Source organism: Colletes gigas, unplaced genomic scaffold (genome assembly GCF_013123115.1).
Source record: "Colletes gigas isolate AHSC1104 unplaced genomic scaffold, ASM1312311v1 Colletes_gigas_Sc00014, whole genome shotgun sequence".
In the NCBI taxonomy this organism is placed as follows: domain Eukaryota; kingdom Metazoa; phylum Arthropoda; class Insecta; order Hymenoptera; family Colletidae; genus Colletes; species Colletes gigas.
Window position 1 is genome coordinate 2,580,869 of NW_025106643.1, and position 20,107 is coordinate 2,600,975.

The window sequence follows — 20,107 nt, forward strand, 5'->3', positions numbered from 1 at the left end:
AGATGAAGAATTAAATAAATTTATTTTTAGAGATGGCGCGAAGATTTAATTGTGTCCAATTATCTAAGAATATAATTATTGATAAAATAAAGCGAATATTAACTTCGTTTGGATAAAAACGTAAGTAACTTCGGTTATTTGATCATAGAAATTGTAAGCAAAGAATTCCTCTTGTCAAATGGCGAAATTATAAGTTCGAACACGTGCTGTATGACACGTTCCAGTCGACTAATCCAGAACAATGGAAACGGAAATAAGGACAGCTCAGGGCGACACAGTGACACCTATAACGCAATTATTATGTAGTTTTTCAGTAGGACAACAATGATTTTAAGCTTTAACCGATGAATCAAATCGGCATAAAATATTATTTTATTTCAAAGTACGTGTTTGCAAGTTTCGAGTGCAATTTTGAAAAACTTTTAATAATGATTATTTTAAGCGTTAAATATCACCGAAGGTTTAACACGTTAACTGTTATTGATGATCGATAGCTTAAATTAAAAAGGTGCCTAGCTTCGAACGAATCGTTATAATTCGTTATCAAAAATTTCAAATCGACTGTCATGTCCGGGAGGAAATGAGTAAAAAAAGACAGAAATAATAAGTGACTAGCGCAAACTGGCCCAATGTTTTGTTGGAATTGGGACAGAGCGAACGTAACGATTTTACGATCCAATCGAACTGCATCATGTGAGAAAAAAGTTTCAGCAGTGACGTCGATACTAAATAGTTGGCGAATAAAGCATAGGAATTTTATTAAAAATCAAAAACAAACTAAAAAAAAATCGACACTGTAGGTTCAGAAAGGCAAAATTAAAAACTTTCACATCATTCTGAAAAAATTATTTTTAGCTCGAGGGGTCAATTACAATCATTTTTGGTGAATAGACATACCCTCGAAATCCTACGCACTTTCGAGAAAAAAATTCGAGGTGTGAAATTTTTCGCCGAAATTAAAAATTTTCAAATCGTTTCAAAAAAATTATTATTAGTTCCGAGGGTCAATTACAATCACTTTTGGTGAATAGACATACCCTCGAAATCCTACGCACTTTCGAGAAAAAAATTCCAGAAGGTGTGAAATTTTTCAGCGAAATTAAAAATTTTCAAATCGTTTCAAAAAAATTATTTTTAGTTCCGAGGGTCAATTACAACCATTTTTGGTGAATAGACATACCCTCGAAATCCTACGCACTTTCGAGAAAAAAATTCAAGAAGGTGTGAAATTTTTCGGCGAAAATAAAAATTTTCAAATCGTCTCAAAAAAATTATTTTTAGTTCCGAGGGTCAATTACAATCATTTTTGGTGAATAGACATACCCTCGAAATCCTACCCACTTTCCAGAAAAAAATTCGAGAAGGTGTGAAATTTTTTGCCGAAATTAAAAATTTTCAAATCGTTTCAAAAAAATTATTTTTAGCTCGAGGGGTCAATTACAATCATTTTTGGTGAATAGACATACCCTCGAAATCCTACGTATTTTCGAGAAAAAAATTCAGTATAGGCGGAACTTTAAATGTTAATAACTTTTTAATAAAACCTCCATAAACATATTGGTATTCTTGATTTTCGTCTTATTTTGGCCTCTAGAACACCCTGTATGCAACAGATAAAACAAAAACTGGTTCCCCATCTCGCGAACAAAGTTGTTTTAGAATTAATTCGTATCGTGTAAAAAAATTGTGGGATTAAAAACTCATTTACAATTTCGATTAGAACATGTGGATATGGTAATATCAAAATACATATCACGCTACTCATTCACCAGTCACGAGTAAAAAAGGAAAGATCGTCCGCTACACCAACACCATTACGCTCGATAGATAAGTTTTATTAGATATACTATCGATATTGATAAAAATAGATCTACGGAAATAGTGTATTGTATGCTAATCTCGATTTATTCACTGAAAAAGAATGAAAGAAAATACAATATAGTATAGTTTAATATACACATGTTCGTCCAGACTAATTATAATAAGTCTAAAACTGATTTTAATCACTAAAAAGTAATCATTTTTTAAATATCCCATTTTTGTATGAATACTTTCGTTGCTGAGAAAAAAATTAATCCTAGAGTTTAATAAACGAGGAAAATATATCAATTGACAAAAAATGTTACATCGAACACCTCAAAAGTCTCGAATTCTCCATCCCCGAACATTTCCGGTCCTCGAAAAGCTTCAAGTATTCAAAAGGCTTCGGAATCCCGAGTTCCAACACGGGTTGGTTCTAAAACTAATATTCCCACGCAGGAAGAAACTTTCATCCGAATGAAAATAAAATATTTAACAGATTTATACGGGATTTCTATTTTCGAATAATGTTTGTTATTAATTTTTAAAGAGCAGAGCAGGTATGCAAATTTTGTAACCGTATTTCAGCCTCTCCCTGTATAATGAATACACGTGTAAGGCACATTGCCCTGGACTTCGGCCGGTAATACCATAAACTGTCATTCTCGGACGACAGTCACGGTCATTTCCTGGAATTCGCAATCCGTAAATTCTCGGAATCCACGACCTCTTACCCTCGGAACACTAAGCATCGCACAATCCAACCAAAATCGAAGATGGATTCTCTTTGGGTCCACTCGATGCACTCGTTCAACATAAAATCTCGCTTCATTTCATATTACGACAGAACAAATAACCGATTAACACTTTCACTGCCACGTCAGCCATATATGGGTAACAGAATCTACCATTATGATGCTAGAAAAATTATTTCTCAAGTGCAGACGTTGGGAGAAATAAATTTGGATCGAGTACTGAAGCAAGTTTTAGGTTATGTAGCTTACAATGGTCTGAAATGAAAATTGTACGTTTGCAGAATATTATACGGTTTTTATCTGGCAGTGAACGTGTTGAAAGTTAATTATCTTTTATTTGAAATATTTCTTCGAGATGATAATTTTGCCCCCCTCCACTTGGCCTGTATACAGCCAATCGTTCCTTAGGCATGGAATGCAAAAACTTGGACAGTTACGCTTGAATCACCAATCTCTGATGTCATGTTTCCCCACATCCGACAGATATACATTGCACCTTACACTTTGAATTCTTATTTCATTCCGCGGCTTTATTACGTAAATGCGAGGGTACAAATGAGTGCTGTAAAATCGAACATAAGAAGAAGCGTGTAAGTGCGTGAGAGGCGAGGTGCAGTTACAAAGCCGTTATTAAAACTTAACCTCAATGAATTCGTAACAGTCGGCGATAAACTAACCTATAAACAGTTCCGAGTCTCGCCGTTGCGAGCGTAACGTAGATGAAACGCTGCGTTATTATATTAATTTATAATAGAGATAATGTATTCGTGCCACTCTCACGACACGCTACGGTGCTCGACGAATTTACGACTCGTCGTTCTATAATGACACGTTCAACAACGGGTTTTATAAAACGCGAGGACGATACGTAGAACGCCGTGAAAGTGTCGTGTGTAACCTAACGTCGATTAATGCTGCACGTTTCCTGTTCGTCTCGTCTGCTTCGCGTTCGAAATCTCCGCGATGAAAGAGCCAAAACGTATTAGATCATCTTCTAAGAATAAAATTCATAACCTAGTAGGAGAAAAATGAAATTTATGCCAGGGAATGTTTAATTTTTTTAAAATATTTAGATTAACGGTTATAGAGATTTAGGAAGAAACCAGAGTTTTAATATGTAATGTAATGAAAAAGAACTTTTGCTAAATGGCGGTCTTTGTATTTTTTCTGCATTTTCAATTTAAGGATTTCTAGTTCCCGTTAATTTAGCGAGGCTGGAAATGTTCAGCAATAATTTATTTCATGAAATAGGTGCGCTGTCGGATCGCCATTTTATTGATCGTCAGCTTCGATATAACAAAAAGAAAATTACGAGCTAGGCTTGGTAAAATGATGTACAAAAAATGCTCGCTGGCTCTTGGACTATAATTACGGGGCGCTCGGTAACGAAGTTCGAAACGGCGCCGCAGGCGCATCCGCGTGACAATCGCTAATGCAAACTAAACATTTTAATATTTCTCATTGTATCTTCGCAAGAATACTATCAGCGAGTTGGTGTTATTTTCTCGATAAATATGAATCCAAACACGACTATGTTCGGATTATTTTTAATTGTACGTTGTTGACAGTTTTTCAGAATTGATTAATTAACGTGTAGAGGGCGTGAAAAGGAAAGGAGGGGGCATCAGTAAAAGGCTTTCTAGCAGGCCCTGCCTTAGAAAGCTGGAATATTGGGAAGTCGTTCGAGGATTGTATTTATAGTAATCGAGGGGTCGTGAGAGCGCTTGTGAGAGCGCGATCCCTCTGGTGGCGAGCATGGGAGGCAACACCACAAACGTATAATCAAAAATATCCTGAATACGGTTTTGTTTAGCCCCATTTTAATCGAGAAAACTTCAAACCATTCACAATTTACGTTTCCAGTCCCCCAAAAAACTAATTTTTTCTGCGTGAAACAATACGTCGAAGCGTAAAACCATTTCTGGCTTATTAACTGATATAACATTTCCACGGCGCAATGTTCTGAGGGTAGATTGCATTCCTGTATTGTTGTAGTTGTTGCCTCTTATCTTTCCACGTGAGAAGCATAATATTATTCTTTCTATATGCAACTGTTTTTTCTTTTTTTTATTATTCGTATTCGTATAGGTATTCCTTTTTGGTAAACTTTTATTGTGCCAGTGAGGTGGCTAGTCATCTTTAGCAATTCTACCAGGCAAAATTTAAATAATATTTTTTGTTTTTATTGTGTAAATTAATTGTAAATTTACGGTTATATAATTGTGCGTTGTATTTCTCGTTAGAAGCCCGATATCATTTGCTTTTCCGAATAGGTAATTCCTATCGGTTTCCTTTACTGCGAGAGTCATTACAGTACCGTTACTTTGATGATGTCCACTGTTGACGACCTTGTAAAGTTTTCTATTCTTTTTAAGGACGGCGTGCCAACGATCATACGCGTAAACTACTTCTCATTTGATATTAATACAATATTTTGTATCAGTCTCATTTTTGACATTAAAAAACTGCAATTTAATATAAATATGTTTAAACTGTAGATACTAATAAATTATTCTACGACCTGATACTTATGTTTAGCAAAGTATGATAACAAGCCTGTCATTCAATTTCTTGATTGAAGATTCGTTAAAAAGTTATTAAAAAATTAAATTAAAAAATTTCAAAACATACTAAAAAAATTATATTTAGTTACAGGGGTAAATTGCAAGCATTTTTGGTGAATACACATACCCTCGAAATCCTACGCATTTTCGAGAAAAAAAATAGTCTAGGTGCCTACATTTTTCGGCGAATATAAAAATTTTCAAATAGTTTCAAAAAAATTATATTTAGTTACAGGGGTAAATTGCAAGCAATTTTGGTGAATATACATACCCTCGAAATCCTATCCATTTTCGAGAAAAAAAATAGTCTAGGTGCCTACATTTTTCGGCGAAATTAAAAATTTTCAAATCGTTTCAAAAAAATTATTTTTAGTTCCGAGGGTCAATTACAACCATTTTTGGTGAATACACATACCCCTGAAATCCTATCCACTTTTGAGAAAAAAATTCGAGTAGGCGCCTGTCCAGGGGTCGTCGAATACCCTGTATATGGTTATTACCAAAGAATTTCCAATTTCGATCGAGAAAAGACGTCGATGATATTTTCTATTTGTATGCCACGCGAAGGATTCAGAGATGTAAATGCATCCAATGCATTACAAATAGGGATATCTAATAAATTCTACTGGAATTGCTATCGGCCAACCCGTTCAGATTGCATTTGCATCGATAGGCGCCAATCAATTCGTCCAGAACATCTACACTTCCTCTTCTATTACAGTATTTGATGATCTCGTATGATACGTGATCAATAGAGCCACGAATCATCCATTTTTATGGCCAGAAACAAATTTCGAACACTGTATTGTCTTCTGTTGCGTACCAAGTAAAATTAAATAGAGAAATTTCTCAAAATTCAACGTTCTATATTTCTCAAACAAATTCGAAGCTAACAAAATGAATGGCTTAAACTTATTCTGGTTTTAGTCGAGTTACATTATACAGGGTGTTTGGTCAACCCTGGGAAAAATTTTAATGAGGGATTCTAGAGGCCAAAATAAGACAAAAATAAAGAATACCAATTTGTTGATGGAGGCTTCGTTAAAAAGTTATTAACAATTAAATTTAACAATTTCAAATCGTTCTGGAAAAATTATTTTTAGTTGTAGGGGTCAATTACAATCATTTTTGGTGAATAGACATACCCCCGAATTCCTACGCATTTTCGAGAAAAAAATTCAGTAGATGAGCAGATTTTATCGACAATATTAAAAAATTTCAAATCGTTTTGGAAAAATTATTTTTAGTTGCAGGGGTCAATTACAATCATTTTTGTTGAATAGACATACCCCCGAATTCCGACGCGTTTTCGAGAAAAAAATTAATCACTGAAAATTACATGTCTGACCATACCGTTGATATGTTTCCCTGAAATTTCATGAAAATGTTTAAAACACCATAACTTCCGAACGGATCGGCGGATTTTAATTTTTAAAAAAGCAAACTACGCGTATTTTGACGGAGAATATGTAGCAATACCAAGAATATTGGAAAAGTTGTTTCTGAACCCCGTAGAATTACCCCATAAAAATGGTCCAATTCTTATTACTCTCATAACTCCTACAATAGTGAATATATTTCAATGAAATTTTGGGTGGAAGTAGAGTTCATGGATACCTACAAAAAAGTATTAGACAACTTTTCTATAGGGCGTCAAACAAAATGATTAAAAATCAAGAACGAATTTCAGGGGGTAGGTGCCTAAATTCAACGAAAACAAAAAATTTCAAATCGTTTCAAAAAAATTATTTTTAGGTCCGAGGGTTAATTACAACCATTTTTGGTGAATAGACATACCCTCGAAATCCTACACATTTTCGAGAAAAAAATTCGTCTAGGTGCCTACATTTTTCGACGAAATTAAAAATTTTCAAATTGTTTCAAAAAAATTATTTTTAGGTCCGAGGGTCAATTAAGACCATTTTTGGTGAATAGACATACCGTCGAAATCCTACGCATTTTCGAGAAAAAAAATCGTCTAGGTGTCTAAATTTTTCGGCGAAATTAAAAATTTTCAAACCGTTTCAAAAAAATTATTTTTAGTTCCGAGGTTCAATTGCAACCATTTTTGGTGAATAGACATACTCTCGAAATCTTGCGCATTTCTGAGAAAAAAATTCAGTACTGTTGAAACTTTGAACGTTAATAACTTTTTAACGAAGCCTCCATCAACAAATTGGTATTCTTGATTTTCGTCTTATTTTGGCCTCTAGAATCCTCCATTGAAATTTTTCCCAGGGTCGATCACCCTGTATTTCAGTTTCAACGATATCTCCGGCATCGACCGCAAAAAGCGACCGATTTGATGTGGAATGACCTGTGGAGAATTTCTCTTTCAGGAGTTGGCGGGGCTTAGTGTGTGCTAGAGCCGACTATAGTGCCGGCGGATGATAGCGACAGAGAATTAGAGCGAACGAAAGATCAAACTTCTCGCCGTCGGATGATGAGTCATAACTCAGAAGGGCAGGATTCGAACGGGATAATCGCCTTTTCGATGAAATGGGATTTTAAATGTGGGGCACAATATATCGAAACGGATCTTGGAATATTAGCCATTCGTGATCAGCTATTTTTATAACAAAATAGCCTGAAACATTGAAATATAAAAAATTTCAAATTAACTTTGTTTTAAGGTTATCTTTATTTTTGTAAATAGCATGGTATACTATTCTATTCCTAGTAAAATTAAAATAGCATGCCTTTAGACAATTTCAATGACACGTAATAGAATGCAAAGTGACTTGCAATATAAGAGATGTTTCTCACAAAACGTTAAAAGCTATAGTGCACCAGCAGAAACCAATAACTGCGCGAGATATGAACGAAAGACTGATTAGAACATGCGCGACAATCAATCCGGAAATGATAGCACGCGTACGGACTTCAATGATCCAACGATCGCAATGTTGCATCGATGCGAATGGCCGTCGCTTCGAATATCTTTTATAATGTCAATTTGCATTCTGTTATCTGTTACCGAATGACCCTATTGGGGGGTCATTGAAATTGTCTACATAAATACTATTTTACTAGGAATGGAACAGTATACCAAGCTATTTTAATAAATCTAGATGACCTTGAAATTTCTGTAACCTCCTCCACTTACATAAAAATTATTACACGTACATTACGAACCTCTCCATTACTATAGCCATGCTATAAATCTGATAATTTGAAGATATTTTAATTTTTATATTACCAAATAGTACTTTAAAATTAAGCTCAAATGCATTTTGAATAATTACAATTACTACCTCTTTGATCAATTAAAATGATGAACGATTTGATTTCATAGATTGAACTCTGTACTTACGATTCTTTATTATTAAATATAATTGTTGCTTAAGGTGCAGCCATTGTAGGCCAAGGTTAGGTTAATAACAACATTGTACCTCGTCTTTGTACCTAATGAATATCTATATTTAAAATTTATTCCAATGTACTTTTATTTCGATTTTGTATTTAAAAATGCTAACATAAAATATTTCTCGTTTTAAAAGCAAAATAACCACCAACGAACGAACGTGTTTTTTAACACGTTTGGCTGCCGTTTCTTTGTAATTCCCAGCGATACTTTCCCGAGATTAAAATGATGTCAACTGTTCCGTTCAGAATGTAATCTGCCATTTTTGAATAATCTCGCAAGTGAACTTCGAAACTGTCACGTTTGATACGCGTCGCGAGATAAGAAATTCTTAAGCAATTCATCGATCGAAAGCATCCTACGCAACATAGTTTGTTTACAAACATCCATACAAGCGTAGTTGCAGAACTACAAATTAAAGTTAAACGTTAGGATCAAAATTAAAATAATCAATAAACTTTTTCTAGCTAGCAAAACGATGCATCGATTATAGTATTAAAATGAAGGCGATTTTTATAGCTTCTTTAGTTGGGTAAATTTATTAATAGCAACATTTGAACGTCACTGTTATTTAAATCATAACAATGTGTGTTTTATTAAATTATAAGCATTACAGATTATTTGTAAAAAACATAATATTAACGAGTAATATTTACTGCAGCTATTTAAAATTTAATTCATTGAGCAGAACTGACTTTAAATTATAAACAAAATAAACAGGTGAATATAATTTATGGGAGGGATAACATCCCTTGTATTACTGCTTTTATGAAGATAACAATTAATTACAGAAATGAAATATTTTCCTTGTAATTTTGTAACCACATTTGATGGAATGATATTTTAGGTTATGTAAGACACAAAGAACGGTCAAAAGTATCACAGTTTCTATGGAAGCACGCTTTTAACATGGAAACGGTGCTCATTATGTTCCATTTCTGATCTTGAATGATCTTGAACATTATTGTGTCATACACATTAGGCTTAATAATAGCGCAGTTGAGCTTTGCATTTTACACTACTCTATATATGCATTTTCTTTTATTAAATATGTTGTTGGTATCATTATTATATGCCTTTGAATTTATCTTTTTTTTTTCTAAGAAAATAACACCAAAAAGATGTAAAAGATATGAAATTGACCTCGAAATAACCTTCAAAAGATAAAAATAGAAACATTTTTGTACCATCGGATTCTAAGCAAATTATTTGAGAAGTTTCTCTACTTTTATGCCACGAAATCAATAGTTCAAGTGTTTTTTTAACAAATGAAATTTCACCTATTTTTGTGTACTAGATACGTAACGAAATTTTCATGCTGTCAGTCGACCACCAAGACAGGGTTCTGGTTTTCTTGTGAATCGTATTTTTTAAATCATAACCTCTTAAAATTATGTGCAAGTCAAAGAATACAACTTCAAAATTTTAAAGCCATTTTTTTTATTATTTTAAGTAATTCTAGTTTTAATGACAGCCATATTCATAAAGATTATTAATCTTTTCTCAGTTTTACCTTTTTTCTTTGAAGACTCTTATACACTGCATTTTATAATTAACGATGTCAATTTCGAGTTTCATACGAGAATTTGGTTCCAAAGAATGACTTATTTTATCAGTCGACGAACCAGAGCTCTGCCTTAACGTTTACGCTTGAATAAATGTCGATTATGTAAATTAAGTAGCGAGGAGGAATAAAAAATAAAGTAAACTTCGAATGAATTTTTACGGGACTTGTTTCAGTACACAATGCGCTAGGGGTGATGGAGACAGTGGGCAAGCAAGTCCAGGTAGTGAGCGGACTGGGGGTGGGGGGTCCGGTGGGCCCTGTGGGTCCAGTGGGGGGAGATTTGCATCACCATCATCATCCTCACCCCCACTCTCATCCTCCACACCCACACGTCCACCCCCACGGTCATCCTCATGGGTCCCATGGCCACTCACTCGTCGGCGTAACGTCGACCCCTGGTAGGGGTCAGGCACAACCACCGGTCTCGCATAACCAACATTTACCCGCGAGATCTACTCCAGTACAGCTGCACAGGTAAGCTTGTACGTGTGTTCGCTATCGCGATCGCGTTGCATGAGTGTGTATACATAGGATGTTGTAATTAAAGCGGCCACGCATTCCCCCCCCTTCACGCCGTTGAGCGCGGAAGACGAGTCACCGCGTCCTTTAAATTCGCCTCCATAATGCGTTCGGTGGGTAACTCGAGTCAGCCGTCTAATTTAGTAAATACGTTCTTTTAAAAGAATCTTAACACACAACTGGTCGAGTATTTCGAGCGAAAACGTTCACCTGCTGCCGGCTACTTTCCCAAAGTAGGGCGCGTCACGCTTCTCTTCGCACATTCTATGGCAGGAGTTTTTCAAAGTAGGGGGCGCGACCTCCGTGGCGGAGGGCGCCTTGCGATCGAATGGGGGCGCAAATGAAAAGTTTCAACGCGGAGAAATGTACACAGAGCTGAGAAAATGTGATCCAATTAGCGACTAATAATTACAGCTACGAAATAGAAGGGAATATGAAGATTTAATATGATTAAATATTACCCGATTAACTGGCTTACGATTTTTACAATTCTTTAATTGTCCCTCTCAGTTTACATTTAGGAACTCCATTTATTTTAAACTGAATTCAGCTACAAAGGATTTGAAGTATCAAATCGACAAAATGACGTTTGTAATGATGTCTGTATTGTAGAAACGAAGTTTTTTTATTAGTTTTCCCGTTAAAAAAATTTAGACTAAATTCAGTTAAAAGAAAAAAGAAATCTCTAGTGGACCGATCGCTTATAGTAGGGGTGACCAACTTCTCCACCGAGAGCAAGAACCCCGCTATAAGACAGCTGATTCTCCCACCATCAGACTGCCCATCAGATTCCCCAGTTTAGTTGCCCAGCGAGTCTCTGTCCCAGCTTTGCACACTGGGTATATAGAGGGGGTAGCTCGAGCGAAATAGGAAAGTAGTGAAAAGAGCCATAACTGGCTTGCAAGCCGCCAATTCACCACCCTTGACTTACAAGAAGGGGTGACGAACTTTTGCATCGAGAGCAACAAGAGTCCAACTGCCACAGTTGGCCAAATTTCATTAACAAATAACAAATAAGAGTTTTAGATTCATTCGTAAATTAATTTCCTCTTTTATTCGTTATTTGCGAATGAAATTTGCCTAATTGTGCCCAGAACCAGTCCACCATCGGGTTCCTCGCTACGATAGTTGATATCCAGCGATCCTTCGTCCCAACTCTGCAGAGTAGGCATGGTGGGGGTCAGTTCTTCTACGCTTGCGCGGAACAGAAAAGTAGGGGAGGGAGCACAACTGGCTCGCAAGCCGTCATTGTGTCACCCCTAACTTATAGACCTTCGCAGAAAACAGTAATGCTTATTTATGTTAGATAGGGTAAAGGACCTATTCGAAATTTTTTAATTTGAAGGAAACCCCCTCCTCAAGAGTTATGATGAAAAATATATATTTATACCGTTTTACATTGTATTCTATAAATATTTTTAAAAAGAATGTGACACACAGTATGTAAATGAGTTTTATACGTAGTATCAAATCTACAGTATGCTTTATGCTTATGAAAAATATTCATATAAACACCTGTGACATTACAAGAAATGAGTAACAAGTGTTCAAACGTGTGATACAATCAATAGTCTATCAATGCGTATGTGGCTATCAAAGGATTCCACTTATAATATTTGCTGCGAGCCAGTGTTTCTCAAACTGCCGTTTGCGATTATGGCGATGGAGGTTTGCAAGGTCTTGGAAGAAAAACAACTGCTTCATCTTTATTAAAAACACGCGTTAAAATAAATAAAACATTTGCTGTTGTTGGGAATACAAATTTCACTAAAATTCTTATAAATATTTGAAGTAAATCTATTTTACCAAAAATTTGTTCATTATTTACAAATTCATTATTAACAATTACTAATAAATACTGTTTTTTACTAACGGTAAACAAGTTTCGTTCCAATTGTTCCAAAAATAAACATGACTTCCTTTATTTGTGTCATGGATTTATGATTGCTATAGTATTTTTATAGTCTAGTGTTCTTTTAAATAACTTCAAAAGTTAATATAAATGTAGGTGTTTACATTGTAAGTAAGTTCACGGTAAATTCGCGTATTCAAACTTGAAATACGCGGCGGGTGAAAGATTGAAGTTGGATGCGTAATATACGCTCAGTGGGCTGCGCATGCGTTCTTCCGATTTTACCACTACTGCTACCTGTCGATCCTAACCTCAAACGTCAACGTGCAACGTTGATTTTTAACCTCGCAAGGTTTACATTTAGAATTTATAGTTCATTGTGATATATACATAAGTAGCCGTGTAGTGCACTTGAATGAAAATATTAAAGTGAAAAGGTGAATTTTAGAAACGCGATGTACCAGATGCGTGAATGGAAAATGTATATGGAAAGGAAAGATTCCTTTGAAACTCGAGATTGTACGTTTGCACGATGAAGTAAGTCCACGCAGTTATTTCTGTTGCGACGTTTGTTATTCTTCGTATATGCAATATTAATTTACTAGTCCTTGTGTCTAAAAACTTCAATCTTCTATCAGAACAGAACATTCGTAGTACTGGATTATTTACATTTAGGCACAAAAGATCGTTTGAATAAGTATTTATTCATTGGTATTAATCATTAGCTTTGTTCGCATCAAGAAAACAGCCATAGTATACCTGAAACAGATACGCTATCGCAAATTTCTAAGTCCCTTACTTATTTGATATAAATCGAATTTGTACTGCTTTCAAACAAAAATCTGGTAACGAATTGTAATTCACGTTTCTAGAATTAAACTCATAATGGCTGTTATCGTAGGTGTAAAGTGTAAATTAAACGATTTGCGAAACGCGGGAAAATAAGTTAGGTTAGGTTCGTCATGAGGTGTGTACAAATAGAGGAAGCAACCAGGCAATCGTAGCAAAGTAACATTATGTGTACATATGTGTGTATATATGTACATATATGTATACATATACGCACTATAGGATATGATATCTGATCGTGAGATTAAGGAACTCAATATAAAGGGTGGGAATGAAATAAAATGAAGAATAAGATTTTCCATTATTCTTTTTTAAAGCAATGCTTGATTTAGATGTTCTAGTACAAGAATTTATCGAATATATTCCGAATTATAATTTCGAAATTAACAAAATTTTATTTGTTTAATCTAAAAATTACAAGTAGAAAATTGTACCCATTACATTGACAAGTATCGAATTATCAATTTGTGTTTAAATTTACGAAAACCGAGAATAAATATAAGGACTTGTTGAACGAGGAAAGAGAAAGCTAACAGTAGGTCGCACGACAGGGAATGAAAGATGGCTGTGATGGCGGAAATACACAACACTTTACCTCCGAATAAGTTAAAATAATAATATAGTTACATACATTTCATAGAATGTATAATTACATTTTATTGTTAGTGTTTTCTAGCTAATCTAATTACAAGTAAAACTTCAATGAAAATCCATCTGTAGTGCAATCAAATTAAATGATATAAAACTAATATCAGGAATGGAATTTCTCAGTAATGTAGCGGACATTAATACGTTTGACGTTATACGGTTACTTTTTTGTACATCGTAGTCCGTTTCCCAGGTGCACACAGGCGTATTAAATTCATCGTCATTAAATTGTGTCCAGACTCGTATGTACATTTACACGTGCGTGTCATGTTATCGTTTTCTTTGTGACCTATGTACGTATATAATGTTCTATCGCATGCGCGTCATTCATAAAAGGGAAAAAGAATAGGTGATACATGGTAGGGAGAAGATTTTAGAAGTGGGAGGAGGGGGTCACTGACCGTTACATCATCGAGAACTCATAATCTAGGGAAATTCATAAGGCGACCAAACAATTGCAATGCTAGATACTCGAGCAGGGCAAAAATAAATACACAAAATTAATCGCGTATTATAAAAATAACCAAAGCAACAAACGTGTAAAAGATGAGATTTACAAACGTATCAACAATATTCTTTATGTTTTACATGTTTTAAATTTTAATTTAAACTATTTTCAATTTATGAACATACGGAATTGCTTTTATAACGAATATTAATAATAGCTTTTATTTCTGTATATGTTCGCTTCATTTAATATATTACAAAATTGTTTTTATATTAAGATTGACTTACACACAGGCTAACATAAAGATTCTATTTAATGTAGGCAACGATTTCGTAACAGACATTTAAGAAATAAAACAAATTCATGTTATATAAATATTTTGCTATTATGTAAAATATTTGAAACATGTAAGACTCGGAGAAATAATTGGAAAAATTATGTGTGGTATTGAACGTTAAAAAATGGACATTATATAATATTTTGTTGTGTATTTTAAATAAATGTCCATTAAGTGCCACGTTAAGCATGAAATTAATTTGCCAGTGAGCTATATAGAAATGTAAAATTGGCCAACGCTAAGTAATTCATCGTCGTGTTCCTCTGGTAAATAATGCCAGAAACTCTCGGCAAACCTCGGTGATCCGACAACGTCGCAACAGCAACGTCGCCTTACGAAAGCAGACAGGCACATTCACCCTTTGTGATGTTCAACGCATGCGCAGTCATTCTACACAGAATAGGTACCGATGCACCGGCACGCGGAACCATGATCTGTACTATACTGCGACACCGCATATCGTTATATCCTACGGCGCATGCGCAACGTATTTTGCCACATGTGACAAACTACCGCCGAAAGGTCGTCCATCTACTGTTCTACCATATGTATAGCCAATGGCGGATTTCACGTGAATCATATTTTTACCGCGTGACGCGATTGGTTGGTTGACCGTCATCCGTCATCTTTTACATATATGCATAAATTTCTTGCGATCTTATCTTTTTACTACAATCTAATTTTGTCTACAGGACTCGTTACTATTTTTGTTTCCGTTTAAGACCGAAATAAATTTGTTTACGATTCTATAACCTCTTGTTTATGTCAGGCTAATGTGCAATAAATGCGTACAGGATGTTCATAATCTGATTTGCTCGAAAGAACGTTTCTTTTCAATTATTAACGTTTCATTGTTTTGCAAGCAAAGGGGTACATAGTATATCGAGTATCATATCAATTGTTTAATGCGATTTTCCGATTTAAAATACAATAAACCTTAATGCTTCTAAATGTTTTGAATAATGTCATTGACATTAGGAATACTTCATTGAACTATTCGTATGTTTCTATTTGTTATAATAAAATATGTATATCTAGATCATCTTCTCTATTTAACCAACGGTGATTTACCTTTTTACAATCGTTTAATGTTTCTATTTATAATTTAATCTAACTTGGTACACAATACATATTATAAATATAAACAATTCGATTGACACGTTGTGTATACCCAGTGTACTTCTAATTCCCGTGTATCTTTCTCATCATCTGTTATGAAACGACAACGAACAATCTGTTAAGCAAATGGAATTGTTTTAAACTCTGTAGTCGACACGCAATGCGTTGTGAGAATAAGATACCTCGTGGCTCGTCTTCGGCGATTAACTTGAAAAATCCCATGACGCTAGAAGTTTATTAAATTTTCTTGTTTATCTAACTGATATTGTTTTTAATGATATTTCAGGTCAGCGCAAAGTTACGTGAACATCAAAAGCAGTAGTCCCGTGTCTCCAAGAACCGTAGGAGCGGGCGTAACGTACGTCCAGGGTGGTGCAGCTGCATCTTCCGCGGCTGCGGCGGCGGCGGCGGCAGCGGCAGCAGGGACTGCTGGAAGTGGATCTGCTGGAGGTCCTTCAATCGGCGGAGGCGGCAGCGGCGGTGGCGGCAGTGGCGGCGGCGGCGGCGTTAGCAACGCTGGTGGCGGGAACAGCGGAACTGGAGTTGTCGGGGCTGGAGCTGGTGCTGGAGCCGTGTCGAACGTAGCACCACCCGGAAGTGGGAACAGCAGCGGCACCAGTAACAGTGCTGGTGCGGGGAGCAACAGTGGCGGGAACAGCGGCACGGTGACTGGTGCACCAGGAGGTTACGTTGCTGTACCCATGGCTGGTGGTCTGCGGTACATCCATCCGTATCCACCGACGCCAACGTCGGCGTCGGTGCCAGCCGTAGCCACGGTGGTCACCTCGGCCTCGTCGGCGCCAACTCCTGTACCAGTTCCAGCACCCGCTGCCGCGCCTGTAAATCCACCCACAGTCAGTCAAACGCCACCACCATCGCTCTCGGGAACTGCTTATGCCGCAAGAGATGCATATCGCAGCGCCACCACGAATGTAGGTATCTTCCTCGAATTCGAGTAAAACCCATGATACATGCTGCGTTGCGATCGAAGACCAGGATCGATACGTGTTTATAGTTAATGTTTACAAACAGTTAACATATACGTTGTAGCAATGTTTTCCGACTGTTTTGTTACACGAAACGTGTGCATTCGTTGCCTCGGTTCTGCCCTTGACTTTCACCCACTATTAACCCTCCTCCTTTTCCCTTCTGATTAACGTTCTAACTTCTTGTGAGAAAATGGCGCAGATTTTAGAAACTGTTTATCTTAAATAAACGAAGTATATTATTTTGCTTCAACAATTATTCACTCTGTCATGAATTTTGTAAGCTTGTTTAAAACTATGAATAATTCAGTCGAGAATAAATATCTTTTTTATTTATACGAGCAAGACGTTTAGTAGAAAACAGAGAAGATGGAAAAACAGATTCAGTCGGAATCCGAGTGCAACAAACGTATGACGTTGTAGATGTATTTGGCATTGTACCGGCGTCTGCTCTTTTGAACGGGGTCATCGATTTTCTTGAAATAGGTTCACGTCGAGAAGGTTAGGCAAGATAAATTGAATAAATCGCCGGAGAAAAAAGAAACCGCAAGACGAACGGAGGGAAGGAGAGAGTGCCGGAGAAAGAATAGATTTTAACAAGAGTGTCATTTTTTTCAGGTGAACGAGAGGATCGCCATCAGCGTGAGCAGTAGTCCTCTGTCGCAGATAGGAGTTGGCGTTGGAGTAGTTACAGCCGAATATGCGATGAATAGCGGTATAGGTAGTGGCATGGTCGGTGGAAGAGGGGATAGACCGAGGATATCTCTTTTACCACCTGCTTCGGTGACGCCGACACCTTCACCAACAGCGCCGGACTATCAGCACGTGTCCAGTGGAAGAAATTCACGAATAGGCCTCTTACCCGTCGTCCAGCCGGATCAGTATTGCAGCCGAACGGCCGTTGAGATGGCCAACCTGCAGGAGGCGGCGCCGCCCTTCAAGAAAATACGGTTGGGTCAACCGACCCAGGTTCAACTGCAGTCCCAATCGCAATCTCGTTGTCAGAGTCTGTCGCCCGCTGACCCCTGCGGGAAACAAGACCACGTGGTGCAGTTGCAGCAACCACTTAGGATAGACACTAGGGTGGGTATACACGTGCATGCGCCTGCGTATGAGTATATGCGCGTAGATACTGCAAATACACTATTCTTAACCATAATTCGATACGTTCAATTTGCCATGGTGTTGTATGAGAAATTTCTGCTAGGAGCAGCCAGCTGCAGGTGCGTACACGCCGCAAACAGAAGCGATTTCGCCTACGCTCCCGGAACCAAATACGCAGGAAGACGCGCAGTTTAGGAGTACCAAGGACGATCTTCTGCAACAGATTGCCAAGGTCGACAGAGAGATCGCAAAGAGAGAGTCTCAAATAAATAAGCTTCGGAAAAAGTTGAAGGAATTGGAGGAAACGGCGAACAAGCCTCTGGAAGCTAGCGGGCTTAAACGACAGGTTGAGGAACAATCTCAGCAACCAAAGCATCAGTCTCTGGCACAAAAAATTTATGCTGATAATAGGGTGAGTTGTAATAATATTTAAGTCTATAATGTTTCGAATAAAAATCTCTGAATCTCTCTGAAACCGAAAATCTCTTTATAATTCTTGTTTGCATTTGGTAATAAAAATGATGGAAGAGATATAGCGAGGATCCTGAAGCGCTCTTATGTAAAATGACTGTGTTTAAATCGTCGAATGTGGCCAAACTGTGGGTCAAAACAGTTCTCGCTCAGACATCCTTGACCCATATATGGCTTAGCACAGCTGTGATTCAGGAACCTTATCGCTTCCCGGGACATATCAGTGACGCCCATTTCTGATTATGGCGACAATGAACGTGATAATGTCTTAATATACAAAAAGTATACAGAACTTGACTCTGGGATCTAGATTCTTGACAAGGACTATTGACATTCGAGATATCTTGGTACACGCCTATTTATAAGATCTCCGGGAACTCGGAAAATTCATAAATAAGCTCTACTCGGGTATTCAAAACGTTGGTACCGTTCTGTGATATGTAATATGACTCAAGTATATACCGGGTAAAATTAAATACGAATCTCACCAAGATAGTTATATAATAATAAGATTCATAATTTTATATAATGTTCAACAACTGTAAATAATTGGGCTCAAATCCAATGCTTATTGAGATATTGATTAACTTATGTTCAGCGTGGAAGATGCTCAAAATATTGCGTACATTGATAAAAATGTGGCGAGAGACAAATCAATTACGATAAACTTACATTGGCATTGAACTCGCGCGTTTATTGTTTACATTCCATACATAAGTTACTCAAGATCTCGGTATATATATTGCCTTATAGATTAAAAAATTCAAAGTGATCTTGAAATATCGATAAAAAAAGAAGCAAAAACTAATCGTATCAGTGTGTGCCTCGCTAGATTTCTTCCATTGTATATAAATATGTATATTGTTATGATACGCAATTACAACATAAAGAGAGGTATATAATTTTAATTGCAGAGGAAAGCAGAAGAAGCTCATAGACTCTTAGAGAGGCTGGGTCCAAAAGTAGAATTACCTTTGTACAATCAGCCGTCGGATACAAGCGTGTACCAAGAAAATCGTACAAAGCATCAGACATGTATGAGAGCAAGGCTTATAGCGAGGCTTCGACGTGAACACGCTGAACGCGCATCTCTTCATCGGCAACAGTCGCAAACGTACGCTATTTTGGTACAGGAGTGGCATCGTAAAGTAGAGAGATTGGAAGCGACGCAAAAACGGAAGTCGAAAGAAGCGAAGAATCGCGAGTTCTTCGAGAAAGTATTTCCAGAATTGCGGAAACAAAGAGAAGACAAGGAACGTTTTAACAGAGTCGGTGCTCGTATCAAGAGTGAAGCTGATCTAGAAGAAATTATGGACGGCCTTCAAGAGCAAGAGGTATTATTATTTTATACCAATAAAGCTGATGCTTTGTAATATTGCAAAAGTAATTATACAACAGATTAAAGAAAAGAGCTAAAGGGGAAGATTATCATAGAAGTTAAGAAAAGCAAAAAAAATGCTATTTTATTATTGTAAACTTTATAACATATTGTACATGTAACAAATAGTGGATGGAAATTGGGCTTCTTATTTCATATATTATATTGTGTACATATTGCATTATTATTAAAATTAGTGTTATTGTCAACACTGATAACTGTTCATGGTACGTAAAAAAAAATAGGTAGTCCAACATCAGGAGCTATTCTGCTCGCAAGTACGAGAAAGAGTCATGAACATGGGTCTAGAAAAGATTTTTTTTTTAAATTATAAACTCTTGTTATT

The 20,107-nt window shown here is 36.5% G+C and overlaps 1 protein-coding gene across 6 annotated transcripts in view; it reads left to right on the forward strand.

Moving 5' to 3' along the window:
• The window catches only part of LOC122399617, a 75,879-nt gene that overhangs the window by 15,999 nt on the left and 39,773 nt on the right, over positions 1 to 20,107 (forward strand). For all 6 annotated transcript variants that reach the window (XM_043400414.1, XM_043400417.1, XM_043400416.1 and 3 more), the window contains 5 exons: positions 10,224 to 10,524; positions 16,109 to 16,754; positions 17,427 to 17,891; positions 18,022 to 18,324; positions 19,298 to 19,717. In XM_043400414.1, the coding sequence (XP_043256349.1) occupies positions 10,244 to 10,524; positions 16,109 to 16,754; positions 17,427 to 17,891; positions 18,022 to 18,324; positions 19,298 to 19,717 (2,115 nt within the window). In that variant the 5' untranslated portion in view covers positions 10,224 to 10,243. The remainder of the gene's footprint in view (positions 1 to 10,223; positions 10,525 to 16,108; positions 16,755 to 17,426; positions 17,892 to 18,021; positions 18,325 to 19,297; positions 19,718 to 20,107) is intronic.